Source organism: Notolepis coatsorum (assembly GCF_963971535.1).
Source record: "Notolepis coatsorum genome assembly, chromosome: 6".
Taxonomy (NCBI): Eukaryota; Metazoa; Chordata; class Actinopteri; order Aulopiformes; family Paralepididae; genus Notolepis; species Notolepis coatsorum.
Genome location: NC_140170.1, coordinates 4,550,098 through 4,570,965, shown reverse-complemented (window position 1 = coordinate 4,570,965; position 20,868 = coordinate 4,550,098). Strand labels below are relative to the sequence as shown.

The 20,868-nt window shown below is 40.3% G+C and overlaps 1 protein-coding gene across 1 annotated transcript; it reads left to right on the top strand.

The window, feature by feature from the left end:
* Nucleotides 1-1,227: 1,227 nt before the first annotated feature.
* On the top strand, nucleotides 1,228-19,583 carry LOC311230977 (myosin heavy chain, fast skeletal muscle-like). The gene is made up of 41 exons (XM_084317432.1): nucleotides 1,228-1,251; nucleotides 1,782-1,829; nucleotides 4,240-4,458; nucleotides 4,549-4,692; nucleotides 4,790-4,946; nucleotides 5,032-5,059; nucleotides 5,157-5,265; nucleotides 5,368-5,460; nucleotides 5,551-5,614; nucleotides 5,696-5,794; nucleotides 5,924-6,027; nucleotides 6,865-7,003; nucleotides 8,497-8,615; nucleotides 8,820-8,969; nucleotides 9,341-9,511; nucleotides 9,606-9,906; nucleotides 10,127-10,191; nucleotides 10,278-10,365; nucleotides 10,487-10,604; nucleotides 10,690-10,813; nucleotides 11,884-12,020; nucleotides 12,111-12,366; nucleotides 12,474-12,716; nucleotides 12,805-12,981; nucleotides 13,352-13,497; nucleotides 13,628-13,718; nucleotides 14,195-14,584; nucleotides 14,675-14,801; nucleotides 14,876-14,994; nucleotides 15,090-15,286; nucleotides 15,379-15,562; nucleotides 15,647-15,812; nucleotides 15,928-16,052; nucleotides 16,205-16,513; nucleotides 17,735-17,938; nucleotides 18,031-18,156; nucleotides 18,509-18,679; nucleotides 18,789-18,893; nucleotides 19,015-19,110; nucleotides 19,208-19,339; nucleotides 19,470-19,583. Exons 3-41 carry the CDS (start codon nucleotides 4,252-4,254, stop codon nucleotides 19,488-19,490), a joined length of 5,802 nt encoding a protein of 1,933 aa, XP_084173558.1. The 5' UTR covers nucleotides 1,228-1,251; nucleotides 1,782-1,829; nucleotides 4,240-4,251; the 3' UTR covers nucleotides 19,491-19,583.
* Nucleotides 19,584-20,868: the final 1,285 nt, after the last annotated feature.

The window sequence follows — 20,868 nt, the reverse complement described above, 5'->3', positions numbered from 1 at the left end:
TTGTTTTATCTTGTTTCTGTACTTGCATGTAATTTTAACCACCTTGACTGAAAGTTTCATTATGCATTATGTGTTGAGTACTGACTTTTAATAATTTTTGTTCTGCAATAATAAAAAAAATATTAAAAAAAAAAAAAAAAAAGTATCGGGGATGTTGCTCCAGGAATGATTGCTATCCTTGCTTTCTCTGAAAGATGGCTGGAATAAAGTTTTGAAGGGAATAGTTTTAATGACCTAACCCTGCGTGTATTATGAAAACCTCTTCATTCACAGTGAATCAATGCAGATGTTTGATACGAGAGAACTGTCGTGTCTTCTACAGTGGGATGAAACATTCCCTAATGTGTAATTACTCTGGTAAATATTTTATATTAGAAGAAGTATAAAGATTACGTACCTCATCACTTTTCACTCCTGCCTTCAGCAGGGATGAATCTACAGAATGAAGGCAGCCATTGAAACGCGTGTAAGGAAGGTGGGACAAAGACGGAAGTCAAATGTCAAAGGTGTAATAATATTGTAAACAACTAAAAGCAGTAGGGCTTCATGCACTAACCATGGCTGTGCAAACAGATATTCTGTTTACTCCATTTAACTCAATACATAACTCAACAGGCTTGGGTTTTACTATTTTGAAATACTAACCTCATTTATGAATATGAAATGAAAAATATCAATTTTATCTGAAAATGAAATAAGATGATGAAATTAAATAATATAGAAATGGAAATATATCCCATACAGATAATAAATACATGCAACATCCCACCAGGACGATAGATACCCTCTGAAGTAATAAAGATTTTACATCTCTGAGCATTGCCAGGAAATGATCTCCTGTTATGGTGGCAATTTAGCGAGCAGCCTTGACTGGGATTAATAATAGATTGGCATATGTCAATGTGATTATGATATCACATTATATATTAATATATATTATATCTAAATATAATCTGTATTAAAATCTGCTATATTTCATGTATATACATGTTGTGTATGAATAGAGCATTTGCAAGTTCTGTTGGATCTTGGCATAATAACTCAAAGTATCTTCACATAAACAAATATACTGGCAAATATGAACTACCTGGTATAATGGGACATGATCAAAGCAAATGTATGCCAAAAACCATTCGACCCTTTTGAGGAGATGCCCACATTTAGTTTTTGCTTGGCTTGCAGAGTGAGCTCTATATAAGACAGTTGAGAGGGAGATGGAGGTAGTGGAGTGGAGATCTGTTCCAGCTGGTGGTAAGTGACACAGATGCTTCAGTTGCCATTCACAATGAAGGCTTAATTCAAATGAATAATATCACAATATCTGTCTTAGTTTTAAATATATAATTTTATTTTACAGTATATCGTTTTCCAGTACAAATTTCTATCTGACTCTATTTTGTATGTGTTTATCTTTTAATACAATTGTCATGGTAGTATTTAATTGAAAATGGTCTATATTATTTTAATTTTTTAAATAATGTGCAAGGATTTTTTTTGCATTACTAAACCATACAGTACATATATTTGTTGTATGTAAACATAATGTATATTATATTATGGATATCATGAATGATATGAATGTAAAAATCCATACGTTTTATGGTATACCTTCATATTTTGGATACTCCCATCCTTCAAATATTAGAAACATTTTTAATCTGTGAGTCAAGGATATATGTGTCCATAATTCAGTTTGATCAAATTAAAATTAATATACTGGGGGGAAAACATATAACTCAAGTAATAACGGAATAACATTAATACATGATTATTCTCTCCAGCAGGGTTCTACATTGTGAAAAGTCCTTCTGTGATCGGGTAGCAACAAGGTAAGAACAGAACATCCTACAACCTGCCACTATTTCTCCAATAGTCTTCTGCAATCTTTACACCAGTGGTGGTTCAGGGTGAATTTAGTTTTGTTTCCACATCCATCATTTGTTCCTAGTGTAGGTTGTACAACTTAAAAATTGTCTTTCAGTAATATTGATTGATTGATTGATTGATTGATTGATTGAAAACTTTATTAACAGATTGCAGAATGGGTACAATACAGTACAGCTCAATACACACAATTGTTAAGGGGATGCAGACCAGAGAAAGACTTTCGTCTTGTTTACATCAGGGTCCCCCATTTTCAATTCATCTGGACATATATGACATACATGACATACAGATAGTCAGTACTGCTACATCTATACATTTATGACATACCAGATTTGCAAATACAGTACTGTTTGTGATACAGAAGGAGTCAGGAAAAGGGAGTATATACATTTGACGTAGAAACTGTACATTGGAGGAGGTTGGGTGGGGGGGGGGGGTTGGGTACACTGGGATATTGACAACCATACTGGGTAATCTACATTGGAGGTGGTTGGGGGGCACACTGTATATACAAGCAAAACTGTACATTGAGGGGGGGGGGGGGGGAGACACTGTACAAACAAACAAAATTGTACATTGGACTATTGACAAAACCATACTAGGTAAATGACTGTACATTGGAAGGGGTTGGGTTAGGATATTTACAGGGGCCAGTGTTGAATTGCAGTCTCCCGTAGGTGTCCCTTGAGAGAGGTTTTGAAAGTGGGTAGTGATCCACATTCCTTTACAGCTTTGGGTAGGGCGTTCCACATTGATGTGGCATAATTGCGAAACGTGTTTAGTCCCTTATTTGAGCCGAATCTGGGTTTAACATGATTTGTGGAGCTCCCTCTGGTGTTGTGATCGTGGTATTCACTGACCTTTGGGAAGTATTTTGACATGTACATGGGTACCTTGGTCGTGTAGTGTATCTTGTAGACCAGGCCCATTGCAAGTTGCTGTACTCTGTCGTCTACTCTAAGCCATCCTAGGTTGTCAAAGTGGGCAGGGGTGAGGTGGGTTCTAGGAGTAAGGTCAAGCAGTAGTCTGACCAGTTTGTTTTGAGATGTTTGTAATTTTGTTTTTAGCGCCTTTGAGGTGCTTTGGTACCATGAGGTGCAAGCATAGTCGTAGTACCCCTGAATGAGTGCTCCTGCCAGAGTCTTCAGGGTATTCTTGTTTACCAGAGAGGAGATCCGGTACAAGAATCGAGTTCGTTGGTTGACTTTTTTTATTACATTGGATGCCATTTTGTCACAGGAGAGATTAGCCTCTAGGATGGAACCCAGGTAGGTAATTTCATCTTTCCTTGTGACAATATTGTCACCCACTGTAACTGAGAAGCCGTCGGTCTTGCTGAGTTTGTTATTTGAACCGAAGAGAATGGACTCTGTTTTGCCCATGTGTAATGATAGTTTGTTATCAGCGAGCCATATGCAGATTCTGCCTAGTTCCGAGCTGAGGGTTTTTTCAACCTGTAACTTGTTCTTGTCAGAGACCAGCAGGGCTGAGTCGTCCGCAAACAGGAACAAGTTGCAGTCACAAGCTGACGACATGTCATTTGCATAAATTAGGAACAGTAGCGGTCCTAGTATGCTTCCTTGTGGAACACCACAGCTCACTGTGAGGGGGGGGGATAGGGTACCGTTTACCTCCACCATCTGTTCCCTCCCCTCAAGGTAGGATTGCATCCAGCTCACTGATAGACTATCAAAACCAATTGCTTTTAGCTTGTCAATCAGAATGGAGTGATTGACCGTGTCAAAGGCCTTTTGTAGGTCCAGCATGACCATGCCGCAGTATTTGCCTGCGTCCACCTCTTGTTTGATGTGGTCATTCAAATAGAGAAGGCATGTGTCAGTGGAGTGGGATGTTCTGAAGCCAGATTGGAATTCGTAGATTAGATTTTTTTCCGCTAGGTACTTTTCGACCTGTTCGTAGACTATTTTTTCCATATGCTACAATAGAAAACAAGACTAACATTTATTTTGGTTATAGGGGAGATAAGGCTGATATACCAATACACTGCATGCAATATAGTCATCTCTGAAACTGGCGTCATGATAGACATCTAATGTAGGCCTACTGCAACATTTTAGTCGGTTCAAACTAAAATGAACAAGGACACAAAGTATCAAAGATGCAAAGAATGTTGACATTCTTCAATGTATTCATGAGTGAGTGAGTGAGTGAGTGAGTGAGTGAGTGAGTGAGTGAGTGAGTGAGTGAGTGAGTCAGTGATTGGTCTATGAGGTCTAAATATATATACACATAAGATAGGAGAAAACATGGTATATTGTTCTCAGTCAAATATAAAAGCAGCATGTTTGTTAGTTTTAATCTTATGTAAATAATTCTTATGTCTGTTGACAGGAAGCCGCCACCATGAGTACAGACGCGGAGATGGCCATGTATGGCAAGGCCGCCATATACCTCCGTAAGCCAGAGGCTGAGAGGCTTGCAGCTCAGACCTCACCCTTTGATGCTAAGGCCGCTGCTTACGTGGCTGATAAGGTGGAGCTGTACCTCAAATGTACCATCCTGAAGAAAGACGGTGACAAAGTCACTGTCAAAGTGCATGACACTCAGGAGGTAAAGTGGGCTGAAGTGTTTCATACAGAATTCAAAGCAATACAACTCGCAGATGAGTCAGTAAACTGAAATTGTGTTTCTGTATTTCAGGAGAAAACCGTTAAGGAGGCTGATGTTTACCCTATGAACCCTCCCAAGTATGACAAAATTGAGGACATGGCCATGATGACCCATCTCAATGAAGCCTCTGTGTTGTATAACCTCAAAGAGCGTTATGCCGCATGGATGATCTACGTAAGATATTCTCAAATATGAGTAAAAGGTGCAATATTAAATAATGACCCTTAAGATAGCCTACTGTAAATATTCTTGAATGTCTATTCCCCTTCAGACCTACTCTGGCCTGTTCTGTGCCACTGTGAACCCCTACAAGTGGCTCCCAGTGTACGACGCGGATGTTGTAAATGCCTACAGAGGCAAGAAGCGTATGGAGGCTCCACCCCACATCTTCTCTGTCTCTGACAACGCCTTTCAGTTCATGCTTACTGGTATGTCCTGGTCAAGAAAATCCTATGAATTATTATTTTTGGTTTGGTTAATCAGATAAGAAATATCTTGCTTTACCTTTCACAGATAGGGAGAACCAGTCTGTTCTTATCACGTAAGTCTCTCATCTATTGTTCATCAAAAATATCAATATAATAAAAATAATTTAAATGAGTTTGTGAGTTTCTCTTAATTCAATGATGTGTACACAGTGGAGAATCTGGTGCCGGAAAGACTGTGAACACCAAGCGTGTCATCCAGTACTTTGCCACAATTGCAGTGGCTCCTGGTGGAGAGAAGAAGAAAGAATCAAAGATGCAGGTAAAATACTGTGAGAATATTCTGAAAATGGAAACCACAGACATTTTAACAAAGAATGGAAATGTACTGATATGATTGTTAAAATGTGAATTTTAATTATAGGGCTCACTGGAGGATCAGATCATTGCAGCCAATCCCTTGCTGGAGAGTTATGGCAATGCAAAGACCGTGAGGAATGACAACTCCTCTCGCTTTGTAAGTTGGATATTTACATTTTCTATCAAATATCACTTGGGCATTACTTGGTTACCGTATGCAATAATAACACTGTTGTTATCTGAAAAGGGTAAATTCATCAGAATCCACTTCCTCCCATCTGGCAAACTGTCCAGTGCTGATATTGAAACATGTAAGTATAACATTCACATACAAAATAAACAAGTGACATTATTAGTAGGCTAGATATTTATTATGATCAAACCTCATATAGATCTGCTGGAGAAGTCCAGAGTGACCTTCCAGCTTCCAGATGAGAGAGGCTACCACATCTTCTACCAAATGATGACCAACCACAAGCCTGAGCTGATTGGTGAGCTGAATAACTGATTAACCGATAACTGATATAACTAATGTTAATTGTCAACAACAATGGTCCATAATCATTGGACGGAAGCAGATCCTGTCTAACTCATTTGATTCTATTTGTTTTCCACACCAGAAATGACGCTCATCACCAACAACCCCTATGACTTCCCCATGTGCAGTCAGGGTCAGATCACGGTGGCCAGCATTAATGACAATGAGGAGCTGGATGCCACTGATGTGAGTGATGTGTAGTAATATACCTTTTTGCACAGATGTTCCAACTTATTATATTATTTTATATGTTTAAATGTTATTTTAAGAATAATTACATTACATACAGTATGCAGTTTCTCAAATTGCCATAAGATGGTAAATGATAGAGACATGTTACTTAGAATTTACCTCACCCGTCAGATGGTTTGTTACACAGAAGAACCATCTGGGAAGTAAGTAGTTAGCATGGATTTTCAAGATGGAAAGCAAGTCAATACATTGCATTAAATAATGATAATGGCTTGGATTTATATAGCGCTCTTCATGACACCCAGAGCGCTTCACAGAGTCCATTATTCGTTCATACACAGTCATACCGGTCGTGGTAAGTTACAATTGCAGCCAGAGCTGCCCTGAGGCAGACTCATGGAAGCGTGGCGAATAATCATCGCCTACGGCCCCTCCGACCACCACCAACATTCATTCACATGCATACACATTCATACGAGGCAAGTAGGTTAAGTGTCTTGCCCAAGGACACAACGGCAATGGGATGGACATGGGCTTGAGCGGGATTCGAACCACCACCAACCCTTCGATCATTGGACGACCCGCTCTACCCCTGAGCCAAAGCCAGTTGTCGTGAAGGAAGCACTATGGAGCTTAAATTATAGAAGGCCTTCATTTCCACACCACAATTCTAATTGACAAGAAACGTTGCTGACATATCCAGCTTTCCTTGCTCTACATGTGTGCCTTTATTGCCCTAGTCCACAATAAAGCTCTTGGTCACTTTTCTGCATGTGGTTGACATTCTTATATATTTTTTTCTTTGCCTTCTTTTAACTTATTTTCATACAGGAAGCCATTGACATTCTGGGCTTCGTTGCTGAAGAGAAGAATTATATCTGGAAGCTGACTGGTGCTGTGCTTCACCATGGCAACATGAAGTTCAAGCAGAAGCAGCGTGAGGAGCAGGCTGAGCCTGATGGCAATGAGGGTGAGGATTAAAAGATAGGTTCACTATTTTTCAAACCAGCTCTTCACAATTTCAATCGCGCACAATCTCACTGTTAGCTTTAGTGTTCAGAGACATACCCCTTCACTGCTGCAGCTTATCAGCAGGCTATTAAAACATAGGTTCACTATTCTTCAAACCAATGTTGTTTCCCATCATTTATGATCATGCATAGCAAAATCTCACTGATAGATTTAGTGTTGAGAAAAATACTCCTCCACTGCAGCTTCTCTGGATTTAACACAGTCAAATTAGGCTTTAATTGAATAGTTTAGACCTTCAAAAACCATGATAAATCTACCTTTTGAACTCACAGTATATGTTTACAGTATATGTTTGACTGAAACACAAACCATGCTTTCTATCAGGTTATATTGACTTCATATTGTAAATATGTTCCCTTGGCTACATCCACGCAATAAACAAACATTGTGCTCCTACATTTTTCTCCCCGGAGAGGAAAAACTATAGTTTAATCAAAGGAAAGACAAACTTTTTAGAATTAGCCGTAACTCCAATGTAATACATACATACTACAAGAGACAAGATACAAAATCACACTCTGTTAAGTCGAGGGAAAGCGTTCAGCCTGGTCATGATGAACGGGTTCAGATTGAGCAAGTATTGGAGGATGCTGCTTACACCTCAAAAACATACATTCACAATCCATTGTGGTAATTTGTGTATCTTGTTCTAAAATAACATTATGATAGTTTGAGCAAGTGTCATGCAGAATCTTTGGAGGAAAACATTTTCAGTCATACAATCCTGACTTTCACACAGGGCACATTTGCCTTGGGCTCTGTTTTTGTTCAAGTATTATATTCCATCTTTGCTTTGCTAGTGTGACTCTATGGCATCATGCTGTCTCTTTGCTATGCTGAACCCTAGGCATTATGCTGTCTCTTTGCTATGCTGAACCCTAGGCATTATGCTGTCTCTTTGCTATGCTGAACCCTAGGCATTATGCTGTCTCTTTGCTATGCTGAACACTAGGCATCATGCTGTCTCTTTGCTATGCTGAACCCTAGGCATTATGCTGTCTCTTTGCTATGCTAAACCCTAGGCATTATGCTGTCTTTTTTAAATGCTGAACCCTAGGCATTATGCTGTCTCTTTGCTATGCTGAACCCTAGGCATCATGCTGTCTTTTTTCTATGCTAGCGAAACTCTATGACATTATGGTGTATCTTTGCTATGCTAATGTACTCTATGACATTATGGTGTATCTTTGCTATGCTAATGTACTCTATGACATTATGGTGTCTCTTTGCTATGCTAATGTACTCTATGACATTATGGTGTATCTTTGCTATGCTAATGTACTCTATGACATTATGGTGTCTCTTTGCTATGCTAGTGTGACTCTATGGCATTATGCTGTCTCTTTGCTATGCTAGTGTAACTCTATGGCATGAATCGTGAATCCAATATTCCTGGATTTTCTCCTGAATGTGTTTTATACAACATTTCAGAGGCTGACAAAATCGCCTACCTTTTGGGCCTGAACTCTGCTGACATGTTGAAGGCTCTGTGCTACCCCAAAGTGAAGGTCGGAAACGAGTATGTCACCAAGGGACAGACTGTGCCTCAGGTGAGCAAGATACATTACATCCTTCCCCTTCTATGTATTTCATACACAGGTCACAGCAAATATGTTGCTTCACATTTTCCTGTATACACTATTTCCAAAGTAACATTTTGGAGAGTGTGTGCAAGTGGCAGACTGACAACATTGGAGTGCTAATGTATGTAGATAGATACATGCATTTTAATTCAATCAAATCACTTTTTTCAGGTCCATAACTCTGTGAGTGCCCTGGCCAAGTCCATCTATGAGAGGATGTTCTTGTGGATGGTCATCCGTATCAACCAGCAGCTGGACACAAAGATGCCAAGATCGTCTTACATTGGTGTGCTGGACATTGCTGGTTTTGAGATCTTTGATGTAAGTATGCAATTATAGCAATCTATGGACTCCCTAATTTCATGGAAAGACATACAATATATGTCATTAGGGATGTCCGATATTATCGGCCTACCAATATTATCGGCCGATATTGGCATTCAAATGTGATATCGGAAAATATCGGTATCGGTTTTCAATTTTATTTTTTTATTTTTTTTACATTTCTATAGAAATGATGTCCGATATTATCGGCCTACCGATATTATCGGCCGATATTGGCATTCAAATGTGATATCGGTTGATATCGGTATCGTAAATTAAGAGTTGGACAATATCGGTATATCGGTATCGGTAAAAAAGCCAATATCGAGCATCCCTATATCATGCAATATATTTTCCCCCACTGACAGTACAACAGCATGGAGCAGCTTTGCATCAACTTCACCAATGAGAAACTGCAACAGTTCTTCAACCACACCATGTTTGTCCTGGAGCAAGAGGAGTACAAGAAGGAGGGTATTATCTGGGAGTTCATTGACTTCGGAATGGACTTGGCTGCCTGCATTGAACTCATTGAGAAGGTACACCATAACGTTGTGACTTATTAAAATATTCCTTAGAATGACACAAGGTGTGTCTAAATTATCTGTATATCTCTTTTCCACTTTTATAAAGCCCATGGGCATCTTCTCCATCCTTGAAGAGGAGTGCATGTTCCCCAAGGCTTCTGATGCTAGCTTCAAGAACAAGCTGTTTGACCAACATCTTGGCAAGAACATAGCATTTGAGAAACCAAAACCAAAGAAGGGCAAGCCTGAGGCCCACTTCTCCATGGTCCACTATGCTGGAACTGTGGATTACAACGTCACTGGATGGCTGGACAAGAACAAGGATCCACTGAACGATTCTGTGATCCAGCTTTACCAGAAGTCTTCCGTTAAACTGCTGCCTGTACTGTATCCTACTATAGTTGAAGGTACGTCATTATGAGAAATACACTTTTAAGTGTGATTATTTAAATTTTTACTTTGATCTAAGAGACAATTATCTCAACTTTTAACTATCCTCTGTGTCATACAATTTTTTTTTTCAATACTATCAATTAAATTAGATTGTCCAACAAAAATGTCCAGCATAATTAGATTTAGATAATAATGTTGAATCTATAAACTGATGATGTATTATCCAATCAACAGAGAAGGGAGGCAAGGGAGGCAAGAAGAAGGGTGGCTCCATGCAGACCGTGTCTTCCCAGTTCAGGGTGAGATGTAACAACAACACTGTGACTTTTTGGAATTAAATACAATTAATTGCTTTTCGTGAATAATATTTGGTTTTGATATGTAGGAGAACTTGGGCAAGCTGATGACCAACTTGAGGGCCACCCATCCTCACTTTGTGCGTTGCCTGATTCCCAATGAGTCAAAGACTCCAGGTACACTAACAGTTAACATAATGTTTGTGTCTTAATATGATTTGCTTTAGTGATTTAGTGCAGTGTAGTGGTAATGAGTCATTACATTGTCGTAATAATCATGAAAGAATCGTCTCTGTAGGTCTGATGCAGAACTTCCTGGTTATCCACCAGCTGAGGTGTAATGGTGTACTGGAGGGTATCAGAATCTGCAGAAAGGGATTCCCCAGCAGAATCCTCTATGCTGACTTCAAGCAGAGGTAGGCCTATCCATTAACGCTCAACAAACTTTGAAACTTACAACTGCCTAAGCGCTGAACATGACCATGAACTCTTTCACAAAAGGTACAAAATACTGAATGCCAGTGCCTGCCCTGAAGGTCAGTTCATGGACAACAAGAAGGCCTCTGAGAAGCTGCTTGGTTCAATTGATGTGGAACACGAAGACTACAAGTTTGGGCACACCAAGGTAAATAAAATACAAAATGTTGATTGACTTCCTTTGATATGATGGCCTGAGAGAAGTCTCAATACTGACTGTATGGAGGGTGTCCAGTATAACCTAATAACCAGATAATTACATATAATAAATGTTCTTAATATATCAAACAAATCGTCGTATTTACCTACTGAATCCAATTAGACTAAGACAATTGTGAGTCGGGCACTGCCCTAGTAAATGGATTGATTGATTGATTGATTGATTGATTCAACAATATTGAATCGAACTCGGGTGCAAACAACCACATCCTGGTCCACCTGTTTGAGGTGGGTCTCAGTCTGCTTCCAAGGAAACCCTGGAGTGGTTCGTTTGATGTGTGAAAAGCAATCTGAAAAATAAGCTGATTGAACAGTTTTCCATTTATTTCCAAATATACACTTTTTCATCATCTAATCACAATGCTATTATTTCCGCTGTGAGGTAAAAAAAAAATAGCCATATAATGTTGTGATACTAAACAAACCTTGCTTGTATAATTCAGATCACAGTAGTGTATAAGTAATCACCAAAAAAGATTTGTCAGAGGAAAGCAACAGTTGTGATTGGAGGGTCAAGAAAAGAGGGCGAAGGCTGGGAAATATCAATTGGAAAACAAAGTATAGCTCAGAACTGTGGCTGATCTGTGCAAGCCAAAGCGGAGATCACAATATTATATAGGTTCATTAGCATTCAAAATGATGTCCAATGTTTTTTTTATTTTTTATTATTGGCAATATGAAACAAAAGCAAAATAATACAAGCTGCCAAAATAATACAAATGTCACTTTTGATTCTGACAATTTCAAACAAACTTATGTGTGAAAGCGACCTAAGTTTGGATTCTCTTAAGTTTGATTTTTGACATTGTTGGAGATTAATATGAAGCGAATGGCATCTAGTAGGTATAGGGAAATTAATCACATGATAACTGTTTCAGTGATAATGTCATCTAGGAAAAATCCATGCCTGAGTTTTATTGAACATTTCTGGAATTATCCCATTAATAAAAACCAACAAAGTCATATACTGTATGAATATGTGTCATTCATCTTATTCAGGTGTTCTTCAAAGCTGGTCTGCTGGGTGTCCTTGAGGAGATGAGAGATGAGAAGCTCGCTAGTCTGGTCAGAATGACTCAGTCTCTTTGCCGTGGTTTCCTCATGAGGAGGGAGTTTGTGAAGATGATGGCGAGAAGGCATGTTGAAAACAGCCACATTCTAAATACATTATGTTAAGAAATATGCTAAAATGAATTTATTATATAACAGCAACTATTTTTTCACAGGGAAGCTATTTATTCCATCCAATACAACGTCCGCTCATTCATGAATGTCAAAACCTGGCCATGGATGAAGGTTTACTACAAGATCAAGCCTCTTCTGCAGACTGCTGAGACTGAGAAGGAGCTGGCTAACATGAAGGAGAACTATGAGAAGATGACAATAGACCTGGCCACTGCTCTGGCTAAGAAGAAGGAGCTGGAGATGAAGATGGTGTCTCTTCTCCAAGAGAAGAATGATCTGTCGCTGCAAGCGGCATCTGTAAGTAGACTTCAACTGTCTAGAAACTGTTGATATCATGTAAATTATGAACTGTCTCTCTGTTTTTGTCATATAGAGAATAATATTATCATATTATTGTGCCCTAGGAATCAGATAATCTGTCAGATGCTGAGGAGAGATGTGAGGGACTTATCAAGAGTAAGATCCAGCTTGAGGCCAAACTCAAAGAGACAACCGAGAGACTGGAAGATGAGGAGGAAATGAATGGTGAGCTGACTGCCAAGAAGAGGAAACTGGAGGACGAATGCTCTGAGCTCAAGAAGGACATTGATGACCTGGAGCTCACCTTGGCCAAAGTGGAGAAGGAGAAACATGCCACTGAGAACAAGGTTCATAAGTATTCACTCTGGCTAACTTATCAAACAATAACATAAAAATCATTCATTTATGATAACATGATTTGTTTTCCTTATTCAGGTGAAGAACCTGACTGAGGAGATGGCCTCTCAGGATGAGAGCGTTGCTAAGCTGACAAAGGAGAAGAAAGCCCTCCAAGAGGCACATCAGCAGACTCTTGATGACCTGCAGGCAGAGGAAGACAAAGTCAACACTCTGACCAAGGCCAAGACCAAGCTTGAGCAGCAAGTGGATGATGTGAGTTATGAGTTCTATCAAAATGTTGAAGAAAACAAGCAGGACATTTGAGATGAGCTGCGACCAATTTGTCATCAGGAAATGTTACATTTACAGTTTCTTGCTGCCTGGAAATGTGCTTCAACCTGAGCACTGTGTCCATTCTCTTTATGCAATTATGTAGACCAGTGTTGTAGATTAATGATAGCTGGATATGTACAAAGTCGCATGTCAAAGGGACGTGGAGTGTACAAGTTATTGCTTTTCAACATTGTACATTTGGGCTTTTGATAATAGAATAGAATGTTTATAGACAATAGACAGTTATACGAGCAGCTTGGTTGCATCTAAAAATCATAATGTTGACCAATTTCTGAACATAACTTCACAGCTTGAAGGTTCTCTGGAGCAAGAGAAGAAGCTCCGCATGGACCTTGAGAGAACCAAGAGGAAGCTTGAAGGTGACCTGAAACTGGCTCAAGAATCCGTCATGGATCTGGAGAATGACAAGCAGCAGTCTGACGAGAAGATCAAGAAGTAATATATATTGGGTTTCACTTATATACTGTATTATATTCTCATGCATGACATAATATAACATATGTGTGTGAAGATGAGGTAGATACACTCTGAAATATGACTATACCTTTTTTCATGAATCTTATAGGAAGGACTTTGAAACTTCCCAGTTGCTTAGCAAGATTGAGGATGAACAGTCCCTGGGTGCTCAGCTTCAGAAGAAGATCAAGGAGCTGCAGGTGAATAATATTTTATTTTAACTCTTTTGTATGTCATTGCTAAACATCCAATTCTGATTGGCTGAGAGGTGGGCCGTTATTTCTTGAATCCATCAAAGTAGTGCCAACAAGTAGTTATCATTCTAAATCAATGCCCACATTTATAATGCAACCGACTATTGATTTTCAATTGGAATTTCTCTTGTAAATTACACTCGGAAAACAGATATCGCTAGCTAAAAGTTTAAATTTAGCAAAGTAAGACATTCCATATTATCCAGGTTTTGGTTGAAAATTATATTATTTGATGGTAAGCGGTTTGATGAGAGATGAACTTGGAGTGACACAGTTTAAATGCCCTTTGTGCAGGAAAATGTCTGAAAACTCTTCTGACATTAAAATGTGCAACACCTGGCATCTCCTTCATTTTCCTTGAATGAACTAGTCAGATCTATGAATTGCATGCATTAATTACATGAATATGATTCATTTTAAAGGCACGCATTGAAGAGCTGGAGGAGGAGATTGAGGCTGAACGTGCTGCTCGTGCCAAGGTTGAGAAGCAGAGAGCTGACCTCTCCAGGGAACTGGAGGAGATCAGTGAGAGGCTTGAGGAGGCTGGCGGAGCCACTGCTTCTCAGATTGAGATGAACAAGAAGCGTGAGGCTGAGTTCCAGAAGCTGCGTCGTGACCTTGAGGAGTCCACCCTGCAGCATGAAGCCACGGCATCTGCTCTCCGCAAGAAGCAGGCGGACAGTGTTGCAGAGCTGGGAGAGCAGATCGACAACCTCCAGCGTGTCAAGCAGAAGCTGGAGAAGGAGAAGAGTGAATACAAGATGGAGATCGATGACCTCTCCAGCAACATGGAAGCTGTCGCTAAGGCCAAGGTACACTAATCTACACAGTACATGTATACATCCATCTGTAGAACACATGTCTGAAAAAATTACACACAACCCATTCAATGTGATTAACAGGGAAATCTTGAGAAGATGAGCCGCACCCTTGAGGACCAACTTAGTGAACTGAAGGCCAAAAGCGATGAGAATGTGCGCCAGATAAATGATATCAGCGGTCAGAGAGCAAGACTTCTGACTGAGAATGGTGAGTTTTTTTTTACTCTAGCATTTTCTTCTTTTACTCTAACGTATCTAAAATAAATCACATTTCAAAACCAGGTGAGTTTGGTCGTCAGCTTGAAGAGAAAGAAGCCCTTGTCTCCCAGCTGACCAGAGGCAAGCAGGCCTTCACTCAGCAGATTGATGAGCTGAAGAGGCAGGTTGAGGAGGAGGTTAAGGTGAGCAGAATCTTCTTAAAGAGGTATGACAGATCTTTTTCTTTTTATTATTATTGTCTCTAATTAAATTGTACTTATTTCAATAACCTTTTTAGGCTAAGAATGCCCTTGCCCATGGTGTTCAATCAGCCCGCCATGACTGTGACCTGCTGAGGGAGCAGTTTGAGGAGGAGCAGGAGGCCAAGACTGAGCTGCAGCGTGGAATGTCCAAGGCCAACAGTGAGGTGGCCCAGTGGAGGGCCAAGTATGAAACTGATGCTGTCCAGCGCACAGAGGAGCTTGAGGACGCAAAGTAAGTCAATGTTGTTATTTTTTACTGTACATCTCAACAAACATAGTTAATTACATTTCATAACATTGTTACATTTAACAACTGTTCACCAGGAAAAAGCTGGCCCAGCGCCTTCAGGAGGCTGAGGAGCAGATTGAGGCTGTGAACTCCAAGTGTGCCTCTCTGGAGAAGACCAAACAGAGACTCCAGAGTGAGGTGGAGGACCTCATGATTGATGTGGAGAGGGCCAATGGTCTGGCTGCCAACCTTGACAAGAAGCAGAGGAACTTTGACAAGGTGCATTGATATTCATGACTAGGACATGTATTGAGAATGTTTGCCTCCAAAGACTATGTTACATTTCTTTAAATTACTTTGCAGGTCCTGGCAGAGTGGAAGCAGAAGTTCGAGGAGGGCCAGGCAGAGCTGGAGGGAGCTCAGAAAGAGGCTCGTTCTCTCAGCACTGAGGTGTTCAAGATCAAGAACTCCTATGAGGAGGCCCTGGATCAGCTGGAGACCCTGAAACGCGAGAACAAGAACCTGCAGCGTGAGTTCGCTAAGAAAAATAACTGTTACTTAATACCATGATAGATGTAGATGAATACACTAGCTAGGAACGCTGTAATGTAGTGTTTCTAATCCCTGTTTTGTGGCATCTACAGAGGAGATCTCAGACCTGACTGAACAGATTGGTGAGACTGGAAAGAGCATCCATGAACTGGAGAAGGCCAAGAAGACAGTGGAAACTGAGAAGTCAGAGATGCAGACAGCCCTTGAGGAAGCTGAGGTAAATATGATCTTAATTAAAGATATCTACATTATAATGTTATTTTGTTTGTAAATTCAGTTTTTACAGTTAATCAGATAATGTATATATATATTCATATATATATACATTCGAAAGTGAACCAGGACTATATATTGGATGTATATTTTTAGGGAACACTGGAACATGAAGAGTCCAAGATTCTGCGTGTCCAGCTGGAGCTCAACCAGATTAAGGGTGAGGTTGACAGGAAGCTGGCAGAGAAGGATGAGGAGATGGAGCAGATCAAGAGGAACAGCCAGAGGGTGATTGACTCCATGCAGGGCACTCTGGACTCTGAGGTCAGGAGCAGGAATGATGCCCTGAGAATCAAGAAGAAGATGGAGGGAGACCTGAATGAGATGGAGATCCAGCTGAGTCATGCCAACCGCCAGGCTGCTGAGGCCCAGAAGTCACTGAGGAATGTTCAGGGACAGCTCAAGGTACTGGATGAGGAACCTTTGTATTACACTGTCACAGTATAGTCCTCTATATCCTAATTAATCAGTGATCCAAAATATGAAAGGTTTATATTCTTAATTGCTTAATTTACATTTATTAGTGTGGGTGACCTGGCGAAGCCATATTATTGTAACTACGTCTATTCTGCATCGAACATTGTACATATGTCTAAACTGAACACTGTGACCTCATTTTTTTTTACTTCTAATTTTACTATGTTATTTTATTTTATACTTATCTTGTCTTGCACAGTCTCTGGAGCGTAACAGTAAGAAGCATTTTGTATAAAAGTATTCTGTACTTCTGTATGACAAATATTAAAGAAACTTGAACTTGAAACTTGAACACTATAGTAATCTATACTCTTTTTATTCTTTATTCCACCGATTTTTTTGTGTGGGTTACCTTGGTTCGAAAGTGCAAGTCATTCGTGCCTAATTAGTGGAAACAGGTGTGTGGCTCATGGCTCATGGCTACAGCTGACCTGCCAATGACCTCTCATGGAGTTAACCCTTAATCGCCCCTCTGTGTAGCAGTACTGAATTGATTGACAGCGCCCTCTGTCTTGCGGGTTGTGTCATTGTACTCAGTAGGGATGTGCTCTTTCATTGGTCTATGTTGACCCATTGTACTCGGTAGGGATATCCTCTTTCATTGGTCGATGTTGACCACTCCCCCTATCTTAGACCACGCCCCCTTAGGCCTCACCCCCTTAGTGTATCTCTTGAACCGTTTGTCGTAGAGACTTGCGGGTTGTGCCATTGGACTCGGTAGGGATATCCTCTTTCATTGGTCGATGTTGACCACTCCCCCGATCCTTAGACCACACCCCCTTAGGCCAAAAAGTTTTTTAATACGTTTTTTTTCACAAAATCTTTTTAAAACTCGGAAAAGTTCGAACATTTTTAAAAACTCGGAAAAGTTTTTTAATACGTTTTTTTTGTTTGTCAGAGACTCGCGAGAGACCCTCTCCCGTTGGCCGGCGGTGCACAGGCGTCACCCACACTTTCACAATTTCCCCCACGCAGAATTGTCTAGTTTTTGTATTACTGTCCCCCACTTGCATGAGATACTGTAAATTAAGCTCCAATTCCATGGCTGCCTGAAGCTGAAAAGCATGTATGGCATACCCTTAATTGTTGTTTACATGTAGCCACATTCTGATCTTTTGTGATAATTTCAGTCACCTATGTCTTTTTTAGGATGCCCAACTGCACCTTGATGATGCTCTCAGAGCACAGGAAGACCTGAAGGAGCAGGCTGCCATGGTTGACCGTAGAAATGGACTCATGGTGGCTGAGATCGAGGAGCTGAGAGCTGGTCTGGAGCAGACAGAGAGAGGCCGCAAAGTGGCTGAGCAGGAACTGCTGGACGCCAGTGAGCGTGTTGGACTGCTGCACTCTCAGGTAAACAAACAACATTATCTGATCATGTGTTTCTTTGGGTTATGTGTGAGCCATCCGTGACACCCTTATCTGTATATCTGTTTTTCTTTTAGAACACCAGCCTTCTGAACACCAAGAAGAAGATTGAGACTGACCTGGTCCAAGTCCAGGGTGAAGTAGATGACAGTGTTCAGGAAGCCAGGAATGCAGAGGAGAAGGCCAAGAAGGCCATCACTGATGTGGGTTTACATTTCATATGAGTTTCTTTATGGCCAAGAAGGCCATCACTGATGTGGGTTTACATTTCATATGAGTTTCTTTATGGCCAAGAAGGTCATCACTGATGTGGGTTTACATTTCATATGAGTTTCTTTATGGCCAAGAAGGCCATCACTGATGTGGGTTTACATTTCATATGATCATTTCTTTATGGCCAAGAAGGCCATCACTGATGTGGGTTTACATTTCATATGAGTTTCTTTATGGCCAAGAAGGTCATCACTGATGATTTGGTTTCTTCATGTAATTTCAGTCAACAATGTAACATTTTCTCATGACATTTCTAGTGAATACAAATTATTTATCTTCTAGGCTGCCATGATGGCTGAGGAGCTGAAGAAGGAGCAGGACACCAGCTCTCACCTGGAGAGGATGAAGAAGAACCTGGAGGTCACAGTCAAGGACCTGCAGCACCGCCTGGATGAGGCTGAGAATCTGGCCATGAAGGGGGGCAAGAAGCAGCTCCAGAAACTGGAATCCAGGGTAAGCGAAAATAATAGCCACATGTCAAGATATATATTGCTGAACTAATGTAGTAATCTGTACAATTACAGAGAAAAGTGGATTCTTAATATCTTATTCAATTCTGAAGGTGCGTGAGCTGGAAGGAGAGGTTGAGGCTGAGCAGAGACGTGGAGTAGATGCTGTTAAAGGTGTCCGCAAATACGAGAGGAGAGTGAAGGAGCTCACCTACCAGGTATGTCATGTTCACATTCATGACAAGTTGGTCATCATTAGTGTTTCTTCTGACTGAAGGAAAATATTGAACAATTGCCACCTCATTTCGCGGATTCATTTGAATTCCTTGCTTCCATTAGACCGAGGAGGACAAGAAGAATGTTGCCAGGCTGCAGGATCTGGTCGACAAGCTGCAGCTCAAGGTTAAGACCTACAAGAGGACGGCTGAGGAAGCGGTACGTTGTTTTAAGTCAATGCTCTACTTGTCTTTTTTCTGCTTTTCATTCTACTCTTAGTATTCCTAAGTAATACTGATCTATGAAACTTCCACAGGAGGAGCAGGCCAATGGTCACCTGTCCAAGTGCAGGAAGGTTCAGAATGAGCTGGAGGAGGCTGAGGAGCGTGCTGACATTGCTGAGTCCCAGGTCAACAAGCTGAGAGCCAAGACCCGTGACTCTGGCAAGGTGAATGTGAATAATGTTATCTGTGAACATACATACATACATACATACATTCATACAGTGAATTTTAAGTGTGATAAGACTCAAAACTTTTTATTCGATATTGTCTAAATGTCTTTCTTGTCCTTCGCAGGGAAAAGAAGCTGCTGAATAAGCCTCCTAATGCTGAACAATGGAAACATCTTATATATTGTACAGTAATATGACAACATTGTCTACTGTATTCCAATAAAGGTTGCTTTAAAATAGTTTTGCTTATCATTTGTTTCATTACCATGTCTAACCATACAATGTTTATTTGGTGTGGTCTGTCAAAGCTTCCCAGTTAGCAAAATGTAGGTGCTATTCTAGGCTCTCATTCTAGAATGACAGTCACCATTAAAAACAAATGGACGAACACATAATCTCTATGTACAACAAGATTGTATAACCATTGTGAACCATTGTGATACATTATGGCAGAATGTTTGACCTCGCTACTTGTTATTCACCTCATCGGCTAGAACCAACCAATATAACTCAATAGCCTGGATTATTGACATATGTTAGTTCCAAGGCTCCTAGAAGCAATGGTATGTTGCATCCTTAATACACCAGTAACACACACACTGCTGCTAGTCTACCACACACCACCAACAATTATTTTCTGTCCCCACCTTTCCGAAACAATGACCAATTACAGTCCTGACAATACTACTTAGAATCTTGTAATAACTAAGATCCACTGAAAAAGGTAATCGTTTTCATACATAGATCACACTAGATAGATCAAATTATAACTAAACATTTCTTGGCAGATAACAAGATGAGAGTTCTAAAATGGCCAATAGCGATCTTGACAGGTTGACAGGTCTGAGAACACACCTGGAATGTCCACTAGACCTCTCACATGTTCACATTATTGTGACATGCCCTGGTGCATTATTTTCCGCCTATGGCAGAAATGAATGGTATTTTCCTTTCCCGTTTACCAGAAATGTTGTCCCTGATATTTACATTTAGTCATTTACCTGACACTTTTATCCAAAGCGACTTACAAGTTATATACAACAAGTCAGCAGGTAAGGGTAGAACTCTAGGGTAGGGTGGTGTAGACATATTAGCATAGTAGATAGTAGTATAGACCAGTGGCGGCTGCTGACCACATTTTTTGGTGAAGCACAAATTATTATATTATATTATATATTAAATTATATTTTTAAAACATCCCCCACTGTGTGTGTCAGTGGTCAGTGGACACAGATGAAAACATATTAACATTAGGTGACGGCGCACCTGACCAGACACAGATGCAAAAAATTACATATTCGGTGACGGCGCACCTGACCAGACACAGATGCAAAAAATTACATATTAGGTGACGGCACACCTGACCAGATCAAAACATATTAGGTGACAGCACACCTGACCAGATCAAAACATATTAGGTGACAGCGCACCTGACCAGATCAAAACATATTAGGTGACAGCGCACCTGACCAGATCAAAACATATTAGGTGACAGCGCACCTGACCAGATCAAAACATATTAG

Coding starts and splice junctions, on each gene's coding strand:
- LOC311230977 (XM_084317432.1), top strand. CDS start 4,252: ATGAGTACAGACGCGGAGATGGCCATGTATGGCAAGGCCGCCATATAC. Junction 15,287..15,378: donor GAGGAGCTTGAGGACGCAAA/GTAAGTCAATGT, acceptor ACTGTTCACCAG/GAAAAAGCTGGCCCAGCGCC. Junction 15,813..15,927: donor CGAGAACAAGAACCTGCAGC/GTGAGTTCGCTA, acceptor TGGCATCTACAG/AGGAGATCTCAGACCTGACT.